Below are 25,837 nucleotides of genomic sequence, written 5' to 3'. Positions count from 1 at the left end.
AACGGCCTGGCCCTGACCTGTCTTTTGTTCTTCCCACTCCTGCTAGTGTGGTGGCCCTCTTCTCCTCTCCCTGAAGTAACTTCTCCAGTGGGCACTTACATCACTCAGCTGTTTCCCACTTTTGACAGCCTGAACGTAGACAGGAGTGTCAGTAACCAACTTGTAATTGTTCCTTGTTTTCAGCACATGAGCTTTGTACTTGATCTGTCAAGAGAAAGAAAGAAAATAAGCCTGTGTTAGACCGTTCAGTAAATTTGAAATTTGGTTTTCACATAGAGCTTGGCTGCTTTTAGCTCATGGCATGCACTAGCCCTGAGTTTTATAACAATCAGCGTAATCAATGCTTATAGTCACATGGATTGTCTAGAGTCTTCCAGGACGCTTGACAACTGCCTTCCTAGAAATATTTAAGCTTTCTTACTAAAATCTTTATTATAGTATTACCTTACCTAGCAAATCCTCTCTTTACAAATAGATCCTGTCCATAGCATCACAGACTCCTAATAAATGAGATGTTTCTAACAATAGGAATTATGCACTCATTAATATATCCAAAATCATTCATAACGTGGTGAGAAGAACCAGGGGTCCCTTCTGTACCAGAGGACAATGGGACAGCTCATCTGCATTGTCTGCATTCCTGAGACATGGCCACTCTGCTCTTCAGCATCTTCCTCCAGGTCGGCCATCCTCATCACCATTTCAGACACAGTTGGGTGCGACAGTGTCTGTACTTGACGTCCTCTCCCCTTGACTCTAGACCACACGGGGAAGGAAGCATACTTGAAAGAACCAAAACCCAAAAAACAAGGTAAACTCACATCGTTGCGTAGATCGTAAGCATGCTTGGCGTGGAGAATCTCAGGAGTGTCCCAGACGTAGCAACCAATGCCTTTCAGCCAGGTGAGGTCATCCTTGTACACAATCTGGAGGTTGCAACAGATGGAGGGGGTCGGAACAAGAAAACTTGACTGGAACTTTAACACCAAAGACACAGACACGCTCCAGACCCAGGATGACTTTGCAGAACGAAAAGCAAGACATCATGCCCCGAGGCCATGGGTGTTCTGCAGACTTCAGCATGCAGAGCCCTGCTTCTAGGGACAGCTTGAATTCCTGGCAGACCCCTGGGTGTATAGGAGAGTGATTCTGGAAGAGGGCTGAGCTGAAGAACCAAGTGAGTCAGCCTCTCTTCAGGGGTCCGGGGGGGCCGCGGTGTGGGGCTGGGGAGGAGGACCTTCATAAGCAGTAGACTTACGTCACTGATCTGGTCTGTGACCTTCCTGACGTGACTGTTGACTTGCAAGTCAGGGTGGCAAATCCACTCGTGGAGGTGAAGGCGGTAGTCGATCTCACTGACTTTCTTCTGAGAATCCTTAGCGGTAACCATCTCTACCATGTCAGGCACTATGTGGATTTTCATCTTGTTCTTCTCATAAACAGATCTGTACAGGCGCTGTGGAGATAATGTAACACAGCAGTTACACAGGGAACTATGCCAGGGTCATGGCAACACGCGCCTTTCTTAGACACCACAGAGGTCAGGCACCACTTAGAGCAATAGGTTGGGGGCAGAGTGGGAACCGGAAGTTTCTGACACTTTCTACAGGTTCATAGGGGTCGGGGGAAGCAGAATGGGCTGAAATAACTCTCAGCTTCTTCACACGTGCACAGTCAGTACCATGCGCACTGCTGAAGAGAATGATGCTCTGACTTAGAGTTGGTGGTTCTGTTACTTGGCTTTTGAAACCAGCCTTTAGGATCACTTACGTCGATGTTAAACTTGCCAACTCGGAGGCACCGCGCTGTGTTCGGATCATCTTCAACACTTCTGGGTAAAGTGTAAAGAGCTTTGAACTTCTCATATTCTTCACGGTATTTGATCTATAGAGAGAAAATGCAAAGGAAGTAAAACAGTTTTGAAGAGTGATGGATCTATATTGTTAAATGAACGTGAGACTTAATTAATAAGAACCCAACTCTGAGACGGGCCACCTTTTGGTCAGCACTTTTCTGAGCTTGTTTCTCTGTCTGCGCCCAGAGGTAGGGGAAGCATGATACGTGCCATAGGATTACCCGATGATTCGATCAGACTATGTGTAAACATCCTGTAGATATCATTTTAAAAACTCCCATACCAATACAAGTATTTCTGCTGGTACTACAACTAATTTTAAAGATGATGTAATTTAAAAATGATCTCTTTTGTGATATTGGCTTTGTTTTTCTTAACCATAGTAAAAGATGAAAAATGTGCTCAGGAATTTCTTTGTTTTTAATAACTGACAAATCTGGTGCTTAACAGACTCAATCCTTGAATTTCAGTTTCTATGAGGTTTTCCAAAAATACAGTGCAACTAAATTCTATGGGAAAACTGATGTCTAGTTCTTAAGCCATACTGCCTATTAATGAATGTTTCTTTATTTTATGGACTAGGAGGAAAGGCCTTTACAGAGACTAGGATCCTCTCTTCTGGCATATGATAAAATAACAATTCTCTTACAATTCAGAGGCCCACATCTCGGTTAAGACAAAAAAAGGAAAGATAGGAGTATTTATGCAGAATTTCAGTAAAACTCTTCACTGATGGAAATCAAGGAAATTCCCATCAGAATTTTCCAGAACATTAGTTCACGTGTTCCTTATATCTAAGCGATTCCTCAGTTATAAAGAAACTAGTATTCAAAGGCATTTAAAAAAACTAAAGTTGAAATCCTTCTTTTAAAAATTAATTTCCCTATGTTTGATATCATTTCAAGAACAATTTGCCTGGAGAATCTTGCATCTGTAAGTTTTTTTCATGACTAAAGGAAAAAGCCTTTGCCGAGCTTTCTGAAAACTATCTACAAAAAATTCTCAAATGAAAAGCTTGATCCTTCGGGCTAGTCTGTTTGCAATCTCCCAAATTAAGTTAGTTCTGGGAAAAATCATATAGATATAATTTTTCCCTCTGGGTAAAAATTAATTCCATATATGTTGTCTAACCAAGTCTTTTTCTATACTGTGCATTTCCAGGCCCATTAGATGGTAGTGAAACCAACTTCCTGGGTCTCTAGCATTTATAGGAAGATTAAAAGAATAGAATTGAAAGATCAGGATGCACTGTCTTTAGTGTAGCAATAAGTACTCTTCTGTAAAATACTTATGTCAGAAGGAACTCTCAAAAACTTCAGGTATATATGTATGTGTTGATCTGCAGTACAAAATAGATTTCTCAGTGTGGAAAAAAGATCTGAGAAATATTGGTCTAAAGTATTACATAAAATGTTCAAAGTTAAGAGGTGAAAGTCTCTAACAGAGGCAAAGTTTCTGAAAGAAAACTAGGCTTATTAGAACTGCAATGAAATTTATAGAGAGTTTTACAATAAAAGGTTTTACTTAAGGCATAAAGGGTTAAAAGTGCTAAGACCTTATACTATATTTAAACAGCTCATGTGATTTAGGATTTTTTGAAAATTATGTCTATACCTATGAAAATTTTGTTTTTAAAACAGTTTCAAAAGATTTTTAAATTTTTATATTTCATAGTTATAAAGTTAATGATTTACTCTTAAATCATATATTTGGGGCTGATGAAATAAATAGTTACCACATTCACTGGTTTATTTTTCTACCAAAGGTCACATAATTCTATTAAAAAAAGCATGCATTTTATATGGGGTATTATGTCCTCTATTTCATTTCTGGCAAAAATATCCATATCCACCCATGCCATTTGCACATAGGAGCCCTAAAAGGTCACACTGGTGTCCTTCATGTGTGTGTGACTGTCTCTGGACTTTACAGCCCTTGAGAGGAAAAATATATGCACAGATTTTGTGACGACTGAGCGCCTGGAGTTTTTTGGTGGTGTGCCCCTTTGAAAGTGCTGAGCGCCCTTCTGGGCGCACAGGAACCAACCAGAAACATTCTGGGGGAGGAGAGCAGGGAAGGGCAAGGAATGGTGGGAAGGCTAATTGACTTACATGGCTGGCCGTGTACTTCTGGTTCTTGGCATGTGTCAGGGACACGGTGTTAGGAGGCAGGATGTAGCTGGTGGCTTTCACTTTATCCCAGGCCTCCTTGTACACGTTCTGTAGGGGTTAAAAATCTTGTGAACACAGAATAATGCAAACTGGATAGCTTCCAGAGGCAAATTTTCCCGGTTTCTGTCCTTCTCAGACATTCCCTAACAACCCCGAATCTCACTCTGTGGGAGCCAAGTGCTCCTAAGTAAATAACTGTTTTACTGACTTGTTCATAATTTCAGAGTCTGTTATTTTGTTCTCTCCCATAGCACTTATCACAGTTTGACAGTTATCAGAGATTTTGATGACCTATTCATTCCTCCATAGGTCTAGGATTCCTAGAGGATGAAAACCACTAATATTAAATAGACATATAGCAGGAGATAAAATGTTTCCATTTCTAGGTATTTATTTACTCAGGAGAAATAAAAAGCTATGAACACAGAAAGTGAAATGAAAGTTGCTCAGTTGTGTACGACTCTTTGCAACCCCATGGACTATACAGTCCATGGAATTCTCCAGGCCAGAACACTGGAGTGGGTAGCCTTTCCCTTCTCCAGGGGATCTTCCCAACCCAGGGATCAAACCCAGGTCTCCCACATTGGAGGCGGATTCTTTTCCAGCTGAGCCACAAAGGAATCCCATGAACACACAAAACCTATATGCAAATATATACAGCATCTTTACATAATTGTCAAAAACTGGATGCAACTCAGGTGTGCTTTTAGCTGTGACTGGAAAAACTATGGTTTAGAATTTTGTTTTGCTATAAAAAGGATAAAGTACTGATTTAGGCAGCTATTTGCTAACACGTAAATGCATTTTGCCAAGAGAAAGAAGACAGACCTAATGGCTACACGCCATGTAATCATATTTAAGTGACCTTCTGGAAAAAGTAAAACAATAGGGACAGGAAAAAAACTCTGTGGATGCCAGGGGAGAGGAGTGGGGCAGAAAGGGTTAATTTGGAGGTGATATAGAATTTTTCTGTATCTTGACTATAATAGTGAATACATGATTTTATGTATTTGTCAGTACTATGTACCACGAAGAGTAAAATTTACTGTATGCAAATTAAAACAAACAACCAAGAATCAGAATGGGGAAGGGAACTAAAATAGAATACAAACTGTAGCAAATAAATCTAACTGTATTACAAATGTATAACAAAGCTACAGTGAAGGAAGTGGTGAAGAAAACAACTGAGTTAGTTTATAAAATGGTATCTTGACTGGATATTCTAAGGCTATAGGCAAAAATAACTGTACACAAAACACCTTACTCTAGTTAGTAAGTTTGTTTCTCACAGGGGTGTGTGTTAGGAATTCTGAAAGTATTTTATATGCATACAAGGGTGGCACACATAGATAACGAGAGTCAATGTTTTCATTGGAAAGGAAATAGAAAGTTACAAGTTGGAAAAGTAAGTTACAAACAAGGAAAAGGTGAATGAACCCTGTGGTGCTGAATTGTATTAGACAACAATAGTTCCCAATAGCAAAGCTGAAACCATTTGAGCATCAAAATAAAAAACAGTAAGATTAGATTCTATCCCATAGAATAAAATAAATATCCATGAGCCTATACTGATACAAATAAACAGAGAAACTGACAGTGTAGAAGGAACAGCTGTTCCTTACAGAAGAATTCCAATTGATAAATGTAGAGGGGATAAGGGCAAGAGAAGACAACTGGTAGGGAACTGTAACAATTCTTGCAGGTAAGATCCATCAATGGATGCTAAAATATGTGAGAGAAAGTGTGAGGAGAAGCAGGATAATTGCACAGTCCCAAAGAATCTCGTCCAAGATAATTATTAATAACAAAGGTAAAAAAGAAAGTCTACAGTGGAGAATCCCAGCAGATAGCAACTTAAAATAAGTGATCAAGGTCATTCCCAGGTATTGATACCATGTACCACTGGCTATGATGGGCTGAGAAGGGCATATCACTTCTGTGCTATTCTTGCCAAAATTAGGAATACCTTAAACCTAATCATGAGCAAACTTAAGATCAACTCAAGCTTCAAAACATTCTACACAATAACTGGCCAGAACTCTTCAAAAGGGTCAAGATGAGAAAGAGACAAGGAAGAATTAAGAAATTCTCAGATACAAAGAGACTAAGGAGTCATGATAACCAAATGCAGCATGGGATCCTGGACTGGCATCTGGGACAGAAAAGCACTTTAGTGGAAATACTGTTGAAGTCTGGATAAAGTCTATAACATTATTACAATGTTTATTTCTTTTGTTTTGGTAATTGTTCTATGGAGAAAAGTACATGGGAATTCTCTTTACTACTTTTGCAATTTTTCTGTAAGTCTAAAATTATTTTAAAATGAAGTTTAAAAAATGTTTGATGAATTAAGCAGTTCAGAGGAGGAAAAAAGAGTGCCTCTCTTGATCTATAAGTCACTGGCCAAAGGAAAAGCTAGGGAAAAACAAGTCCAGGGTCAACAAAGAATAGCTCCAACAGTACCTGTTTGCACTAGGGAATGAGTTAGTGAATTTTTATCAACTGCATGACATAGAACAATATTCAAATTGGGGCTTATTTACTTGTACCTATTAGAATTTATAAGATAAAGTAGGAACTTAAGGCTCCAGGAAAAAGATTAGAAAGACCTTTGGGGGTAAGGTTGCTTGTTCCTTTTAATCTCTTATTGTCTCTAAAGGTGGAAAAGGTAACTCAAATACAGAGAAAAGAAAACTCAACTCACACTGCTAAACAGATCCTTCAGATTCTTGGTTCTGTCATAATCCACCGTTTCTAGAACTGTCGTATATTTGTCTTTGATCTGATGATAATTCTCTTTATATTTCACCTACAGACAAAGAAGATGGGTTATTTTCTATTATTTGACAACATGTAAGACCATAACAGCTTGTCCTGGGAGAGCTGTGCATGGAAGACTCACCTCACTGGCGTTAATGCCACTTTGAAGAGCAGTCACATAAAGTGGTGTGTCTGTGACCAGGTTGTAATTCTTTAGATTTTCTTTACCTGCTGCTGTGTACAGTATCTGTGAAGAAAAAGAAAAGTTACTGAAAATGGTAAAATGCAGGTCTGCTATTTGTGCCAACTTAGATGTACATTTCTGGGTTTCTGCTTTAATCTTAACAAAAAGGATAGGTTGGACAGTCCTGCAGACTTTGTACAGCTGGCAAAACTAAGTTTCTCTTGACCAAAAGTGGAGTCTGGATCTTTGCTAGGTCCCTCCTTCATCATGTTGTCTTTTCATGCTTATACTCTGTCCCTGACAACAGACCCTCAATTTCAACATCCATCAGATAGCTGCCCTCTCTGAGATGAATTTTTGCTGTGAAGTTTTCCAAGTAACTACTTTTTACTTCAAAAATTAAATACTTATGGTTAAGGTATGCATTTGGTTTCTACTCCCTGCCAGTCAACCTGATCAATTAAGGTATACGTGCTTGAGAGTAGCTCACTACGAAATAGCTCCCAGATAACAGTCTTATAAACATCTACAGCCTTCAACCACAGGGGAGACTCAAACTGAGGAAGGCCAGCACAATAGCCGGCCACCGGAAGAGGTTTTATTGGCAGGGGTCTTTGGTTCCCTTAGACTGTGTACTGTCAGAGCCACTTTTTCCACCTGGGCACAGAGACAGTCTTGCTATTACCTCACTGGGAGCATCATGGAGTCCATCAATCCACAGTGAGTTAGCTCGTCTAGGAATATGGCTCACCTGACTCTGGAGGTCATATGATTTCTTCGCATGGAGGATCTGGGGTGTATCCCAAACGTAACACCCAATGCCTTTCAGCCAATTCAAGTCATCTTTGTACACATTCTGCAAGAAAGAAGGAACAGTGAAAGGTAACTGGTACTAATTGAACTTCCAATCGAGCATTTGATTTTCTCCTGTTAGCCTTTGGCTGTGCTTAGTATATACTCAGCTGCCATAGGATGGGTTTTTCAACAGTTGGAAGGTCTTTAATGCCCCAGTCTAAAGAAGTTTAGGAGGAGAGCAAAAGCTAAGCCCAAGACTATTGGAGTGGGTAGCCTATCTTTTTTCCAGGGAAACTTCCAACCCAGGAATCAAACAGGGGTTTCCTGCATTGCAGGAGGATTCTTTACCAGCTGAGCTACCAGGGAAGCCCAGTGCCCTAGTCTAAAGAAGTTTAGGAGGAGAGTAACAGCTCAGTTTTAGTCTAGTGTTGAAGAGATTAAATAATTAACACAGGTGTCTCATTGCTCTGAGGGGATCTTTGCATCAAAAAAAGTTACTCCTGCCACTTTGTATTGAAAAGCAGCAGGGTCTAGGAATACAGAGACACAAGAGCATAGGGGCCCGGGCAGGGCTGGATTAAGGCTGTAACTTAATCAAGCTGCAGAAAGGACCTCATACATCACTCAAGATCTCCTGCGCGTGTCGGACCCGGACAACATTGGGTTCTTCTGGAAGAGATGTCCACTGGTGGAAGTAGTGTCGGTATTCCAAGTCACTGAGGATGTACTGGCACCTTTTAGCCAACACGTGATTCATCATATCTTGGGGGATGTGAACATCTGCTTTGGTGTCCTCATAATGTCTTCTGTAGTTCAACTAAAGAATGATACATATTTAAAGACAAAAATAAGAAAGCCATTAAGCTATTCTGATCAATTTTTTCTAGAGTCTTATTTTCAATATAGATCAATACCTTTAGATTGGACCAAGGTTATAAAAATGATACTTTAATATATTCTACTTCTTCAAAAATTTCCCATCCCTTTACTATAACACAGAGTAAAGAGGAACCAACCTTGTTTTCCCCTTTTTCCAAATACAGAGTCCTCACCGTGTTTGGAGGAATAGGGGGGAAAGGGTGAAAACTGATAGCTACCAGAGGTGTGCAAGGCTACGTGGCAGGGACGGGGAAAAGTCTCAAGACTGAGTCACTCCTCACTATCCCACCCCCAGCTGATTTTGAAACAAAGGGCAGATTATAAATAGGCAGAAGAGTAGTACACTGAGGTGTGCAAATCCTCTTGTTAAAGTCAACTTTGCTTACCAAGCTCCTCATTTTTTGGAAGTCCAGACAGTGAACCACGTTGGGGAACTCACTGATTTCTTTTCCAGCCAGGTAGTGACCCTTCAGCTTCTCATACGTCTCTTTGTATTTCAGCTGTGAAGTAGGTACGGTATTGAGAATCACTAGGACTTTCCAACCAGTCCTTTGCGGCTAGAAAGACTCTCAAACTTACGAAAGGAAAACGTCCTACTGACCTCGCTGTTCACAAAGTCAGCATGCTTGGCTCCCACAATGGGGATGTAGCGTTCGTCCAGGGTGTAGCCGTAGGCCTTGGTTCCCTCCCAAGCCCTTTTATACAGTATCTAGGACAAAGAAATGCATATCAACAAAACTTCGCATTCAACCTCTTTTAGGTGTCACTTGAAAGAAAATGGTAAAACCAAGGTAAAGTATTTATGTTTAAAGGCAAGGCCTAACTCTTCATTTACAGCCAACAGTGTGCCTACTTAAGAACAGGACAGAGTCTTTGGACTGGTTGCAAATTAAACCTACTGACCCCGAGACATTTTATAATAGAGTTTAACTTTATTTACATTTCTAATAAAAGTGAAAACAAATTTGCACACAGGGAGAGAATCACCAAAGATTGCTTCCCATTCAGCATACACACACACACCCTTTAGATAAGCTGAATTAAAATTTGGAGAGCAAGTACTCCACTTGCTGGCTGGAGATATCTGGACATCTATATATGATTGCTAAAAAGGGACCACCCTTTCCTCTCTTCTTTCTGTTGGTAGCTGCTTGGTCCTACATGTGCCCAGAAGTGATAGTGCTCTTGTTACATTATTGTCTTTTTAAAAAATTATTTATTTTTAATTGGAGGATAATTGCTTTACAATATTGTGTTGGTCTCTGCCATACATCAACATGAATCAGCCACAGGTATACCTATGTCCCCTCCCATCTCCCATTCCATCCAACCGCTCCAGTTTGTCACAAAGCGCTGGGTTGAGCTAGCTGAGTCATACAGCAAATTCCCACTGGCTATCTGTTTGACATATGTAAATATATTTATATGTAAATATACATTGCCTATGTAATGTATATGTTTCCATGCTTCTCTTTCAATTAGTCCCACCTTCTCCTTCCCCTACTGTGTCCACAGGTCTGTTCTCTATGTCTGTGTCTCCATTGCTGCCCTGCAAATAGGTTCATCAGTACCTTCTTTCTAGATTCCAAATTATGCATTAATGTACAATATCTGTTTTTCTCTTTCTAACTTACTTCACCCTGTATAATAGGCTCTAGGTTCATCCACCTTATTTGCACATCATCTCCCTCACTTGCAGACACTCCTGAAAGTCTTATCGTATTGATCTTTAGCTCCTCAGTGTCTCCCTCAATGCCTGGCACATCACAGGGCCTCAAACAATGCTAGCTGAATAAATACTACTTGCTCTGAATAATATGCTATGAAATAAGAATAAATACAACAAAATAATACATCTCCTTATAAGTTCAGTTGTTCATAAAGTCAACCAAGAGCATGAATACTAACAAAAGCTTAAAATTCAGAACTGAGTTGTACATCACATAAAATAGAACTTACGGTACTGTAGAGTTTTTCCATGTCTTTGGAGTGGGTGATATATGGTGTATCTGGAGAAAAGATATACTTGCCCTTTATTCGTTTATTAAATGTTTCTTTATATTTTACCTGAGGAGAGAAAACAAAAGAGAACCTTTGATTATTCTAAATATATATTTAAAGTTTCACAAGATTTACCTAGCAAAAAATATTTACATTTGAAGATTAATCAATGGGTTAAATTTCATATTTGATATAATTTATATTATAACTAACACAATGAAATGTTTGGGATAATAATTTAGATATTATCTAAAGGGGTACAGTATATGTCCTACTAGTGACTTTCAAGACATTCTCCCCCAAAGATTTTCTTATAATTTACTCTCCATTTTCTTTCAAACCATTATCCGGAGTTAAAGAAAGTCTGTTCAGTGACAGACAGTTAAGTTCCCAGTTTATATACCTTATTATACACAAAGAAAACTTACATCACTTTGATTGACTGAGTTAATCTTGGCGAGAACAATCTCTGGAGGATCCACCACACTTGTAAAGTTAGGATAGTTGGCAAGAGCATCTTTCTTATATTTTATCTGGAAAGGAACAGAGATAATTAAGATAGGTGGTCCCCTACAGGGTACCTATCCCCACATGGTAGGTAGGGAGGCCAGGCTTTATGCAGAAAGAAAAGGCTCTGCATACCTGATTCACCATTTCCTGGTTCCTGGTAACCCTCACATGGTCCACAGAATCCAGGGGGATCCAACCAATGCCTCGGAGCCACTCCAAGTCAGCTTTGTAGATATTCTGAGAGCAGAAAGGGAGACATAATGCAGGTGTAAATAACTCGGGCACATGATATCAGGCAGCAGGTTAGAAACAAATTTTTCAGAAGATTTTTAAGGCTTTCTCTCTAGTGGCTATTGTCTCATTGATTCAAACATGATTTCATCTGTATACCTGAGCAATATTTCTCATGGCTGTTAATATGAATGAGGAACTATGCAAGGTGGTTTGAGAGATAAATATAAAGAAAGTGTCTGAAGTGTAGAGAGAAGTTATCTATGAAGTAGACAGTGGTAGGTACTGCAAGAGGAAGACCACTTAGATGCTGCGGGAGTTAAGGGTAGGGAACCATTGTTTTCACCTGTGAGCATAAGACAAGGTTTTGCCAAAGAAGTTATAGTTTTAGATGGGCTTCATATACATGGCTATATAGAAATCTGTGGGGTATTCAGACAAAATAAAGGAAGCCACACAAATAAATGCTCACGTCTTGTAGGGTTGGGGGCCACCCCTCCAGTCTATATTTACCCTCGCCCCCACTTCCTGGATTCTCTCAGGCCACCACACACTACATAAAGAGGAGTTGCTAATCTGATTAAAGTTCCACAAAGGTTAACCTGCTGCAGCCACCAGTGAGATGGGATGTTCAAGTTCAGTACCTGTGCTGCAGGCAGAATCTGACATCCTGTTTTGGTAATAATGAGAAGACCCAGGTAGGGTTAGCTTCTTGGTGCTTCTGAGCATCACACTGATGCACTGTGTTTCTGTTTCCTACAGACTACTGGTGGCAGGGAGAGATCTTGATTCAGGCTTCAGGGGGAGGTGCCCTGAGATACATTCTCTCTCCCAGCATTGTCAACCTCTGCATAAAGGGCTTCTGGCCCTTCTGCAGCTCATCAGTACATTGTGTCCCTCTTGCCTTGATTCCTTGCAAGCAACTCCTTCATGAAAGGAAGGAGATGCTTGGCAAAGCAAGGAGGAGGCATTCCCAGGTCTTGACTACACTACCATGTAATACTGTTGAAATCCCAAATCAATGTCAATTCCCGCCCAAGCCAATGATTATTTTAAGTTAGTTGACAATTTTCCATGCACATGTGAGGAACTGTTGATGACAGAGATGGTACAAAAACAGATTTTTTAAAACTTGACTTTGAATGTTATTCAGAAATGCACAGTCAGTAGGAAAAGCTGCCCATTACCGCTCCCAACCTTTCTCTACACTTCATGTCCAGCCTCAGTTCCCTTCTGAGAGCAAATTATGTATTTATGGTTCTGAGTTTCAAAGACTGGAGGCTCCAAGTTGGTGCTTATGATTCTGAGTAGACCATATGCCTCTACATAATTAAAGAGACAAAAATCACTTACATCACTCTGCAGGTCATAGGCCTTCCTTGCCTGAATAACATCATTCTGGTCAGGGTGACATATCCATTGGTGCAGGTAATTGCGGTAATCAATGTCACTGGCAAGGGCCTGTCCCTCCTTGGCTGCCAACACCGACACCATATCAGGAGGTATATGGATTTTGGCCTTCGTTTTATGATAGTTCTCTTTGTAAAGTCTGTCATTCTGAATCTGGCCTGCGTGCTCGAACCAAACCAGTTTGGGATCATCTCTCATCGTCGGGACACCCACATAATGACCTTTCTGCTTGACGTGTTCAGCTTTGTATTTCAGCTGGTGGGAAGAGGAACAGAGATTCCATCAACTTAGACAAGGACACAAGGCAGAGGAGGCTCGAAACATCAAGCAAGCTCAGGACCCAGATATTTGTTACTCTCGCAAGAATAAATACAAAAAAAATTGAAATAGAGATGAAGAAATTTCAATTTAAAAATGGAAAAATAGACACGTAATTTTCTACATCTGGCAATAGCTTATTTGAAGGCTTAGAGATTTTAGGGAAGCAGAGAATAGAAGAAAAAAATAAAGACCTCAAACAATAGTTTTTGAAGAAGCAGAGAGGAAAAAAAAGATGAAGAATGCCAAGAGCCCACAGGAAAAGGACAAGAAGGGAGCAGGTACTCTGGTCATCCTCAAGGCCGGCCAGGCCTGCCAGCCAACAAGGAGCTCTCCATGGTGCTACGTCTTAGGGTAACTGGGTCCCTGTAAGCGCAATGGCCAGTCTTTGCAAAGTTCCCTCATATCAAATTAACTTACCTCACTCTGAACATCACCAGAATGATGGGCGTGAACAAACGGCACAGCATCTGGAGGCAAAATGTAACCGGTGGCTTTTTGTTTCTCCCAGCTTTCCTTGTAGAGATACTAAAAGACAGAGAGAGAGCCATGACAAAGGGTTAAACCGAGGAGTCAGAATAGAGGGCTAAGTCTCCTACAGGTATGCTATAGTCCTCCATCCTCACAGAAAGTGTCAGGCGTCCAGGCAAAATCCTTACCTGGTCCAGTATCCGGGCTGCCTCCTGGGCAGCATGCAGCTGAGGGGTTTCTGTGAGAGTGTACTTTGATTTTGTGTCATTCCAATCTTTTCGGTACTTAATCTAGAAATGAGAAGCAAGTTGGTAAGTTCCTTGATATTAAGAACACATAATGTTGTCCAAGCAACTGTTAGCATCAGTCATCTCAATATTTACAATCTGTATCTCAGACAGTGATTGTACAATGAGCATAAGGACGTGGAAGAGCTTTGGAAATGGCATCTTCCAAACCCAACAGATCATCTTTATTTAAAAATTTAACAGAGCCATTTTAGAACAATAATCATGTACTTACATCGTTCAGGATTTCACCACTATGTTTTGCTGTCACATAATCAACTCGGTCATCCACAGGAGTAAAGTTGAGAGTCTCTATTTTTGTGCGATATTTTTTCTATGGGAAAGAAAATCTCTTTTAGACAATCATTGTCTCTGGTCCTGAACAAGACATGCTGCATTTAAGGGCGTGTCTGTACTAGAAGTGTAGAATGTCATATTTCAATGGCATCTTTTTGGCAATTTGGCTTTCTTCTTAGCATTTTAGTTTTAAACAAATGAGTTGACATCTTATACCTTCCACAGATTTTAAGGTAGCAGGTTTGCTTAGCTCCCCAAATCATGTAATATATCATTATGTGTCCTCAGGTATGTGTGTTTTTCAATTTTCAAACTTCTCTCATGTGTATTGCCATTGAGGACAGAAGAAAATTTTCCATTTATACAATTGCAAGCATCACTGAGTGGTCTTACAGGTATTCTTATGGGTGTGGTCCCACAATGTGACAGGGACAGTACAAGATTATTTTGGAAAGGAAAGCAATTGAAATTGTAATTGCTGTTAGGGAATGACTGCATGTGAGCTGATGTACTTTTGTTTAGTCTCTTAGGAAATGTGCTGAATTGTCAGGATAAGATCTTGGAATACCTCATTGAAGATGTCTGCCATATGCTTGGCATGATTGACAGAAACAGAATCAGCTGGCATCCACCCAATCCCACGTAGCCATTCCAAGTCAGCCTTGTAAATAGCCTGTGAAAATAAGACCAGGAAGAAGTCAGTGAGTCTGGTCACATTTACTCTATTCACTGGTCCGATGGAGAAATGCAATTTAAGAATGACATACTCAAGCACCAGACAAGTAACATAAGTAAATTAATGATGTGGCGGCATAATAAACTGGGGGCCATGTTTGCTATTTAAAGGGGTTTAGCCTTAATTCAGCCCCAGGTCATGACTACCAATGGCTAATTCATGTCTGGAGCTGCATCCTGTAATTTTTTTCCAACAAAATGGGAAATCCTAGATTTGTACACAAAACCCCCTGATTTTAAAACCTTTTAAAACTTATTTCAAAATTTAAAAACACTGTGTCAACTAAATTAGCATATCTATGCCTATAACCTGTCTGTGGACTGCCAATATTTTACTTACAATTTAAACCTCTGTTGCTGCTTAAGTTCTGTAGAAATAATACTTTCAGAATAGTTGTCTTTAACGTGATACAATTAAGAACTATGTTCAACTACCACTTATTTCCTTATCCTTCATGGTACTGGTGATTTTGATACCATACTATAAATTCTAACCAAAACCAAATTCTTGGCTGTATAAAGACATGAAGTGATGATGCAAGATTTAATGACATAAACTTTCTGGGAGTCCTGGGAAAATGATGAAAGAGTTCAGGCTAAGAGGCAGCACACTCACATCGCTTTGCAGATCATAAGCTTTCCTGGCCTGAATCACGTCGTTCTGGTCAGGCATGCACGTCCACTGGTGCAGGTAATGGCGGTAATCAACGTCGCTGACCAGAGTCTGGGAGTTTTTAGAGTGCTCGATGGAGAGCATGTCTGGGGGGCTCTGGAACTTAGACTTCCATTTGGCCCAATGCAACCGGTACTCTCTTTCATTCTGAATCTTGCCAGCTATGAGCGCCCAGCGGATCTTGTTGTCGTCCCTGGCTGTGCGGGTGCCCACGTAGTGTCCCTTCTGCTTCTCATGATCAAGCTTGTATTTATACTAGAGACAGAAAAACAAAGCAGATGGATCACAGCGTGAACTCTCTGTGCACCTGGGGCCTTTGCATGAAAAACTGAGGAGTAAACAAGGCCACACTCACGTCACTGGCGATCTCCCTGGAGGCCTTGGCAGCCTGGATGGGGATGGCGTCCAGCCGAACGTCACAGCTCATCTTCATCTCATCCCAACCTTCACGGTAAAGTTTCTGAAGAGGAGGAAAAACAAGGTATTGTTCCCGGTTCAAACTCACCAGTGACTACAGGGGTTCAAGTGGAATTAATAACAAAGGGGTACAGTTTTGAAGTCCTAGAACCAGTTTACAAAAAGAGAATAGGTGAAAGAATCATTATAGACCAATGTCCTGGAGAACAAAATCATGTCTGGAATCCAAAGATCTGGCCTTGACAAGGTTTTCTTCTTCTTTTAATTTGAGTTATAATTTCAATATGGTTGTTTATGTTTGATGTAAAAGGGTTTAGGTGCTTCTTGTATTGATAGCACTGGGATCAGTTTATGTTCAGACATTAATGGTCTATTATTGAATTTCTTCATAATTCTACTTAATTCTTCATTTCAATTTTGTAATCTTCAGAATTATAAACTTTTTACATTCTGAAAAACAAGAGGGTTTTTCATTTGAACAACAACAGGGTTTTTCCCTCTCTACACAGTGTTTTTTTTTTTTTTTAGATCTTCCAATACAATTGTTGATGCATACTGTTTGAGAGTGTTAGATCTTTTTACTGAAGCACTGATTGGAGGTAATGGGCCATTTTCTAAGCGTAGCGCTGTTGTGTTTGTTAAGAGAGGTCAATGAAAATAGTGACTGATTTACAGATAACGTTCTACATATATGTTCACATTTAAGTGGATAACTTCTGTATTAACAATGTTAGAAATAGCAGTAATTTAAATGTATAATTCAGAAATCAAACCTATCACTATTGTTCAGAGCTTGAACAAGGCAGAAAGGAGAAGTGAATTTCAATTAGTTTCACGGTCTTTGCATTTTGAAAAATGAGTGCTTAGATAGGATCTGTCCTTGTAAGTATGGAAAAGTTTTATATGAATTTTCATTCAAGTTTTTGTATTAATTTTGAGTGGGCCTATTTTAATTCTTGACTTGTTTTTGTACAAAAGAAAGTGTTTTCCACATTTAAATGTATTATAATAGAGAATATTTAATGGAAATTTGTAATTATGTTATTTTAAATTTTTTGTATTTGTTTTATTACACATATTATTATACTATTTTTTCTTATGTGATACACTTTCTTTATGTGGTCAAATATAATTTTTATTTGAGCTACAAAAAAACTGGACTTAGGACCTAACTTCTTCACCTACTAACTGTGAAAATGTGGGCAAATTCTTTAACCTTTTTAACTCTGAACTTTCCCATATGATTAAAAACAAAATAACACTGTCTTACCCATGTGATTGGTGTCAAGTTTAAATGAATCAATTTAACATGAATTTGCTTGGTTACCCATAAAATTATATACAAATATTCTGAAAAAAGCTGCTTTCTAAATGCTAAAAATAACTTAAAATAGTGGACTTTATCAAGATTACAGTACTAGCAACACTATGTATAAAGAAAGTGAATATTTTGTTTAGTATTCAAATAGGATGTTTGATACCTTCCAAAACAGAAGTCATTCTCACTAGTATCTAAATTTAACAACTCTACTTTTGGCATGGTGTCAAATACTAGTCTTGCTTATATCATGATACTAATGGTGTGTGCATGCATGCTAAGTTGCTTCAGTTGTGTCCAACTCTGTGCGACCCTATGGACTGTAGCCCACCAGGCTCCTCTGTCCATGGGATTCTCCAGACAGGAACACCGGAGTGGATTGCCATGCCTTCCTCCAGGGGATCTTTCTGACCCAGGAATCGAACCCAAATCCCTTTATGTCTTGGCAGAGAGGTTCTTTACCAATAGTGCCACCTAGGAAGCCCAATATTAATGGTAGGGTTCTGGTATTTCCAGCTGAGAAACTTATCATGCAAAAGATAGCATATGAGACTTTCCAGAATTCTTTTTCCAAAGATGCCTATGGATTGGAAGGAAGAGGCCGATTCTATTCAGTGAAGAGCTGGCTGTCTCTCCATCCACTCACTTGGCAATAAGAGTGCACTGCACCATATACTGTACAAATTTTAGTCCAAAAAAAGCATCAACATTTTGCTTTCTTCCCATCCCTTGGAAAAATTAGCTCCTAAGAGGCTCATTAGAATAAAGTTGGTGGTGCAGTACAGCACATGGTGAGGAATCTTTACTTGGAAGACTCCTTTCACAAAGAATTTATAATTTTTTGAAAGATAGAAGGTTTCAAGCCATGGTGGACTGTATTAAGAAAGACAGTATCCTTCTTCTAAGGTCATACTGTTCCACACACAGAAAAATCTCTGTGATTCATGAAGGTACGACCTTTCTTGAACTTTCTTAAACTGTGAAGCTACCCGTGTAATTGAATTCTTTCATTTTATCTAATAAGAGTTTTAAGTTGATCTCTCCCTTTCCCCTGGCATACAATGGTTTATTCTGCAAAGGATGATAATTCTGCCTTTTTCTTTCTGATATTTTTCTCTTATCCTTACTCTTTTTTTTTTCCTTTTTTTATGGATGTGCCGGCTTTTCATTGTTGTGCAGGCTTTTCACTAGTTGAGGCGAGCAGGGGCTACTCTTTGTTGCAGAGTAATGGGCTTTTCATGGCAGTGCTTCTCTTGTGGAACACAGGCCCTAGGGCACACGGGCTTCAATAGCTGCAGTTCCTGGGCTCAGGCTCAGTCGTTGTGGCACATAGGCTTGGTTGCTCTGCGGGTGTGGGATCTTCCTGGCCCAGGAATTAACCTGTGTCTCCCGTATTGGCAGGTGGATTCTTTATCATTGAGCCACCAGGGAAGCCTTCTTATCCTTACTGTTAATTATTTTGGCATAAATGAGAAGCTTATCACTAAGCTACTTTCAGCAAATGTTAAAAAATGGTAATGAGCCTCTTGATGAAAGTGAAAGAGGAGAGTGAAAAAGTTGGCTTAAAACTCAACATTCAGAAAACTAAGATCATGGCATGTGGTCCCATCACTTCATGGCAAATAGATGGGGAAACAATGGAAACAGTGGCTGACTTTATTTTTTGGGGCTCCAAAATCACTGCAGATGCTGACTGTAGCCATGAAATTAAAAGATGTCTGCTACTTGAAAGAAAACTTATGACCAACCTAGACAGCATATTAAAAAGCAGAGACATTACTTTGCCAACAAAGGCCCATCTAGTCAAAGCTATGGATTTTCCAGTAGTCATGTATGGATGTGAGAGTTGGACTATAAAGAAAACTGAACTATAAAGAAAGCCAAAGAATTGATGCTTTTGAACTGTGGTGTTGGAGGAGACTCTTGAGAGTCCCTTGGACTGCAAAGAGATCCAACCAGTCCATTCTAAAGAAATCAGTCCTGAATATTCACTGGAAGGACTGATGCTGAAGCTGAAACTCCAATACTTTGGCCACCTGATGCGAAGAACTGACTCATTGGAAAAGACCCTGATGCTGGGAAAGATTGAGGGTGGGAGGAAAAGGGGATGACAGAGGACAAGATGGTTGGATGGCATCACTGACTCAATGGACATGAGTTTGAGTAAACTCTGGGAATTGGTGATGGACAGGGAGGCCTGGCGTGCTGCGGTCCATGGGGGTCACAAAGAGTTGATGCAACTGAGCTACTGAACTGAACTAGTGGGCATCCTTGGTTTACTCCTGACTTGAATGAGAAACTTACTTACTTGATGAGCCTTGCCTTTGATTTGAAATTTATTCTTAGTTATGACAAGAAAATATTCATTTATTCTTATTTTGCTAAGATTTTATTTAAAAACAATAAGAATGGATATTTGATTTGGTCACACATCTTTTAAAATCTAATAAAATGAGCATATAATTTTTCTCTTTTATTCTATCACATTATCAGTTTTCTGAATATGAAATACTTTTGGCATTCCTGAATGAATCCTAGTTATTTATCATATTCATGTACTATCAAATTTGATTTGTTAATATTTCATTTAAGATTTCCTCATTATTATTGGTCCACAGTTTTCATTTGAAGCACTTATCTTTGACAAGTTTTGATAATGGTGAAGGCTTTCCTTCTTTTATTAGGCTCTATAGTCATTTATTCCTTGAAGTTTGGAAAGAATTGCCCTATAAATTCATCTGGGTGATCCTGACATCAGAGAGGAGTGAGGAGAGGTCTTTAATAACCCTCTTCATTTCTTATAATATGTTTTTATTCTTTTTCTGGGGTCAATTTTAGTAATTTATAATTTCATAAAAGGAATCCCCTATATATCTGGGTTTTAAAATTAATTTAAATACAGTTGTGAAATGAATTCTAATTATTTTATGTTCATCTGAATCTGTCATTCATGCCCCTGTCTTGTTTGTGTCTCTTCATTCCTCTTTCATCATCTTTCTCCTTTTCCCTTCTCTCTTTTGTCATGTTGACGTTGCCTCACAGTAACTGGCCTTACCCAGTGATTCAGAACCAGGGATCTGCCCTTCTCCTCACTCCTGGCCAAGGGCCTCCTTACCCACACAATCTTCTCTTTCTTGGCTATGAAGAGTTCCCCAGTGATAGCTTCGTACCGATTGGGCAACTTTCCAAACAAAAGGGGAGTCTGTTGCAGTACTTACATTGCTCACGTTAAGAGCATTGGCTCTAGCAAGATTAATTTCTGGAGTATCTGGCATTATGTGGACTGAAGTTTTATCCTTGTCCCAAACTTCTCTGTACTTTGGCTGTGGAAAGAACAATAACAAAATTACTTCACAGTTTGTAATTTTGCTAGTTGCAGTATACAACTTTTGATTTTTTTGGTCCCAAATCTTTTCATATTAAAAATTTTCAGAATCTTTTCACATAAGTTACTCAAATTTGTTATGAAATCTGCATTACTACCTTTCATTTGTATTTTGAGATTTTGTTTAAAACTAGTAAGCAGTAACAAAACAACTATGTCAACGTCACTTACTAAAATCTTTGCTATCATCAATATTAATATTATCTTACAAATGAATTACCAGATTATTTAGCATTCCTTTATAACATGAACTAATTTTAATATAGAACAAAAATGTGACTCACAATACTAATATTTTCAGCATTTGATTTAGCGAGGACCACTTCAGGTGTGTCAACAATACTTGTGTACTTGAGTTTCACCACAGGTGTCCGATAGACACTGTCTCGGAAGATATGCTGGGCATTTTTGACTCTCAATACTTCCGGAGATCCTTCAGGCATCCAGCCGATGCCACGGAGCCACTCCAAGTCAGCCTTGTAGATGGCCTGGGAAAGGAAACCAAGTCAGGAGGGGCAGGTTTTTTTTTTTTTTTTTAATCTGTGGTAAAGTAAGAAAGCAGCTTTTCATGTTACATTTTCTCTCCCAGAAACAAAAATAAAGCTGAGCATGGGCCTAACAGAAAGAATTTCTCCTATGCACAGCAGTGTTTTGTCCTGCTTTGTCTTCTGTGGTGTGTGTGTGTGTGTGTTCCTGTGCATACACAAATTCTAGAAAGCAGAGTGATGCAGAAGGGATGCCCTGCTTGGGGGATCTGTGGGAGATTTTTTGAATATTTTGGTTATCATCTCATTAGCCAATGCAGACTTTGAAAAAAATAATAATAGACTCTCCAACAAGTTCTCCACACAAAAGCCAGAATGGTCTTTACAAAATTCATCATTCAAATCTGATGTCACAACATCCTCCCAACTTATGACTTCCCATTGGTCTCAAGATAAAGATCAACATGTTCATATAGACTAGACTGTGATGATGGCCGAGCATCAGTCCCTACTCATTCTTCCAACCTCATCTGACATGTGCTTCCCTTTGACCCATATGTTCTGACCACACTGGCCTTTCAGTTTGTGGTTTACATATACCCCCCTTTGTATATGTTGGTCATTCTGCAAGAATGTCCCCTGTGTTTTCCTCACTGAACCAACTCCTATTCTCTTCTCTTATCTCTAAATCAGCATGTCCCCAGAGAAGCTTTTCCTACCTCACTTTTTCATAGTGCAAGGACCACTCTTTTTTAGCCATCCCATTTTTGCTGATATTCACTAGTTGACATCTGTTCCTTTCTCATCAATGTGAACTTCCTTAAGTCAGGAACTTTGTCTTGTTCTTCTTTATTCACCATTGTGCATTTAGTGCTCAGCACAAGACGTGGTACATGGTCGATTTAATAATTATTTTTAAAGGGATAATTAAGAACTCAATCCCTAGTTCCACAATTTCGATCCCACTTGGGTTTTCTTTTTCAGCACTTCCTTTTGAACTTGGATTTGCGTTTTCTTGGCTATTTCAACATGTTTTCTCAGGAATATGTAAATGGTTAACCAGATAAAATTGCTCTATGTGAACACCAGTTATTAATTTCATTAAAAAACCATTGTGTTCTTCAGAAATAATATATTAGTAACTAATAGGATACAAATATCAAGCTAAAATAAGGAGTAAGAGGAGTCAAAATGCAGGGAAATTTCTACCTCAGTGAAGAAGGTTATATGTTTTAGTGTGTGAAGTATGACAGATACCCAAAATCTAGAAAGATTCTTGAAGAGGATTACATAGGTTTTGAAGCTTCCCTTTCTCATTCTTTAAGAACTTGATTGATATGCATTCTTTAATACACCCATGTTAATGAAGAGACTGCATTTATCTAGAAACTGGACTAAACTCACCAAATGGCAATCATTTCAAATGATGGGTATACTCTTCTATAATAAACTCATCTATTATATAAAAATATCAACTGAAGCTTAAGGGAAGTTCAGATAATTAAAAGAAGGAATTCATTCTGTACAAGAAACAAACATCCTGATGGAACTCATTATTTTCAAAGATCGAATGGTTAGAAAATATAAGTAAATCTTAAAATACTTTGGGCAAACTAATGAAACATGTTGTGAAGAATACAAAGTTAAGGGAAATGAGTGAGCTTAGAGCATGTTGCTAATCTTTTAAATTAATTTCACGAAGACAGCCCCTGTCCTTCTTCAACTGAAGAAACATGATATTTAATAAGCTACAAACAATGAATACATTAACAAAATCTATAGAAAAACTGTGGTAGCACCACTGACAATGAAGATGAAAACTTTCTGAATAAGCCCAGAAGTAAGGCTTGTGATGGACAAACTTAGTAAGATATCCCAGGCAAGTGCTCAGGCAGGGAGAATGTTCCTGAACATTGGAAGGAGTGACCGGGCAAAGCTGTGGAAGGCTGTCTTCCTGGGGAATAGTCACCCCGCCCCACCCCCAGGCACCACAGCAACAACTTACGTCACTCTGCAGGTCATAGGCTTTCCTGGCTTGGATCACATCATTCTGGTCAGGAAAGCAAGACCACTGGTGCAGGTACTGGCGATAGTCCACATCGCTTGCTAACGCCTGGCCTTCTTTGGCAGCGTTGATGGACACCATGTCCACCGGGATGGTAATCTTGGCCTTGTGGTCATTGTATGCCTTTTTGTACAGCCTGTCATTCTGCATCTTCAACACATTTGCTGCCCAGACCAGTTTAGGGTCTTCCTTGGCACTGCGACACCCAATGTAATGACCTTTCTGTTTCTCGTAAGCAGTTTTGTATAGATACTGGTGGATGTGAACAGAAGAAAGAAGATTTGTTTCTCCAAACTAACTTTTTCTGGACAGCCTGTTCAAATAATTCCCTCATATTACCCTTTTGGGGGCACTGTTTTCCTTTAAATTCTTACTACAAGTTTTATACTTGATACTCTGGTTTGCCTTCTACGTCTATATTCATGAAAACATTGTGAACACCTCAAAGGCAAGAACTGTGCTTCTGGGTTATCCTCCAGTATAGGATTGCCCACTGTTTCCCAAACTTCAGTCGTCGTGTGCCATGCTCACATGTTCTGCCATAAAGTTTTGTGACAATACTACTTGTACTTCATATTTTACCTTGTCAACCTGATTGCTTGCCTACATAAATATATTTTAAAGTTTAAACTTATTTGCAATTTTTAAAATTTATAATCCTATCTAAGTGGGCAAAATCAGTGTTTTTTTCTAGCACACATTAAAACAAATGTAACTGTCTTAAAAATGCTTGTCCATGTACTACATAAAATTATCCCAGGAATCACCTAGGCATGCTGCACTTCAAGAAACAATAGAATTCTTTGTGCACACTGGATCTCTGTAAGTGTTTATACATTAACTGATACTGAGAAGATATTGAAAAGAAAATAAAAATCTGTGCTTAAATATATGAAGTGTGGAAATAGGCAGAGAAGTAAAAGTCATCAAATTGTTGTCAAAGTTGTTCTTGAATTTGGAATTTTAAAGCAAGACACTAGTAACAATGCCCTTCATTCTACTTAAATATAATTCCTAGGGAATTATGTTAAAAGATTAGTACAGTTTTATCTCTCTGACAGTCTGTGAATTAGTGTTTGTTAAGGCCGAGCAAAGAGGAGCTCTCACATCACTGGCAATGTCCCTGGAAGCCTTGGCATGCTGGATCCCAATGGCGTCTGCCCTCAGGTCATAGCCGGTCATCTTGACATCTTCCCAAGCTTGCTGATACTGTTTCTGCAAATGGAGATTGCAATGCCACAGTCAATCTGAAGAGGGGGCTACTGAGTCAGCACTACTGATGTGTTCAAGAACAAACGTTAACAGTTACATTGAAAAATTAACTTTCCCTTAAGATTTATAAAATAGACTGGTTTCATACTGAACTTAAATTCTAGTACATTTTAATGACATTTAGTAAAATTCTCTTCCTGGATCTTTTCTTTTTTTTTTTTTTAAAGAAGAGGATTTAAAGGACAACAAATCACATGAAAGTGAGAAAAATTGTGTGTGCATAGTTTGGCCTTTAAAAATAAAAATCAATGATAGGCCACTAAAAATGAAAACTAAATATTACTATACATGCATATCTATGCTTTGATGTCATGTGTTTGGTGTAAACCACATTTTTCCTACTAAAAAAGACAAGGACGTATTATAAACACACTCAGGTGTGTGTGCACACACATACGGCACTTATTAAGGACTAGAAGTAAAAGGAATGTTAATGAAATGCCTATTGCTAAGTGCTCTCTGAAGCACACTAAGGAGAGGTTTGGTGAGGCAGAGAACATGGTGTGAAGCAAGTGGCTGTGCCCGGCCTTACATTGCTGATCTGCATGGCATTGATCTTGGACTGCAGCATCAAGGGAGTATCAGCTGGTACATTCACGTTCGCCTTCTCTTTCTCCCAGGCATCACGATACAATGGCTGGTAAAAAGGAAAAACAAAGGATTGTTGATTAGTAAATAAACCAATTACTACATGAGTAAAACTATAGGTATGATGAAAGTTTCTCTTTGGATGTGTTCAGATATAAATGTAAATCGCATTTTGTTTTCATCTGTGTTTTTATTCAGAAGGTGCCCAAAGTGACTTCAACAAGAACACATTCATGTGTGTTATAAATGTAAAATGAATCAGAAACATGAACTAAACGTATCCTCTTTTATTTATTCACATGTAATTATCTGGCAGATAAGCCCTCATTGCAGGTGACTGTGATAAACCACATTTTTAATCGAGTCCTGGCTTTCTTGGCCCAAATAACTATCATAATGTCTAATATTAGAGCTGCCTCTGGACTTTCAACTTATTCCACCATTGAATAGCAATAAAAAGGTGACAATTTTGTGGTCATGGTATTAACTGGTGGACCTGTACACAGGCCAAGTTTCAAAATGTGTTCAAAGTGTACATCAGAGTCTATGGAACATGAAGATGCCTACCACACTTATACTGACCAAAGAGTTATCTAAGCAAATGAATTGTGGATGCCGTTATTGATTGGTTACATGAGATTCTATCTGGATACATGCATGCTCAAGATTCAAGATTCTAATCCTGGTGTTAGCAGTTTAAAGTTCACAATTACAATTTTTTCTTTTCTCT

General features: G+C 39.0%; 1 protein-coding gene across 13 annotated transcripts in view; it reads right to left on the bottom strand.

Moving 5' to 3' along the window:
• The window catches only part of NEB (nebulin), a 205,399-nt gene that overhangs the window by 60,352 nt on the left and 119,210 nt on the right, over window positions 1–25,837 (bottom strand). For all 13 annotated transcript variants that reach the window (XM_070476218.1, XM_070476209.1, XM_070476208.1 and 10 more), the window contains 26 exons: window positions 25,052–25,156; window positions 24,355–24,462; window positions 23,188–23,499; window positions 20,982–21,185; window positions 20,531–20,635; window positions 15,933–16,037; window positions 15,521–15,832; window positions 14,738–14,842; window positions 14,108–14,206; window positions 13,774–13,875; window positions 13,535–13,642; window positions 12,740–13,051; window positions 11,288–11,392; window positions 11,074–11,178; window positions 10,604–10,711; window positions 9,246–9,353; window positions 9,031–9,144; window positions 8,385–8,582; window positions 7,722–7,826; window positions 6,929–7,033; window positions 6,731–6,835; window positions 3,967–4,074; window positions 1,771–1,884; window positions 1,259–1,456; window positions 822–926; window positions 100–204 (listed from right to left, as the gene is read on the bottom strand). In XM_070476218.1, the coding sequence (XP_070332319.1) occupies window positions 100–204; window positions 822–926; window positions 1,259–1,456; window positions 1,771–1,884; window positions 3,967–4,074; window positions 6,731–6,835; window positions 6,929–7,033; window positions 7,722–7,826; window positions 8,385–8,582; window positions 9,031–9,144; window positions 9,246–9,353; window positions 10,604–10,711; window positions 11,074–11,178; window positions 11,288–11,392; window positions 12,740–13,051; window positions 13,535–13,642; window positions 13,774–13,875; window positions 14,108–14,206; window positions 14,738–14,842; window positions 15,521–15,832; window positions 15,933–16,037; window positions 20,531–20,635; window positions 20,982–21,185; window positions 23,188–23,499; window positions 24,355–24,462; window positions 25,052–25,156 (3,660 nt within the window). The remainder of the gene's footprint in view (window positions 1–99; window positions 205–821; window positions 927–1,258; window positions 1,457–1,770; window positions 1,885–3,966; window positions 4,075–6,730; window positions 6,836–6,928; window positions 7,034–7,721; window positions 7,827–8,384; window positions 8,583–9,030; window positions 9,145–9,245; window positions 9,354–10,603; window positions 10,712–11,073; window positions 11,179–11,287; window positions 11,393–12,739; window positions 13,052–13,534; window positions 13,643–13,773; window positions 13,876–14,107; window positions 14,207–14,737; window positions 14,843–15,520; window positions 15,833–15,932; window positions 16,038–20,530; window positions 20,636–20,981; window positions 21,186–23,187; window positions 23,500–24,354; window positions 24,463–25,051; window positions 25,157–25,837) is intronic.

The sequence above is a fragment of the Odocoileus virginianus genome, chromosome 13 (genome assembly GCF_023699985.2).
Source record: "Odocoileus virginianus isolate 20LAN1187 ecotype Illinois chromosome 13, Ovbor_1.2, whole genome shotgun sequence".
Classification (NCBI taxonomy): Eukaryota; Metazoa; Chordata; class Mammalia; order Artiodactyla; family Cervidae; genus Odocoileus; species Odocoileus virginianus.
The sequence above is the reverse complement of the archived record's forward strand: the minus strand, read 5'-3'. Positions and strand labels throughout refer to the sequence as shown.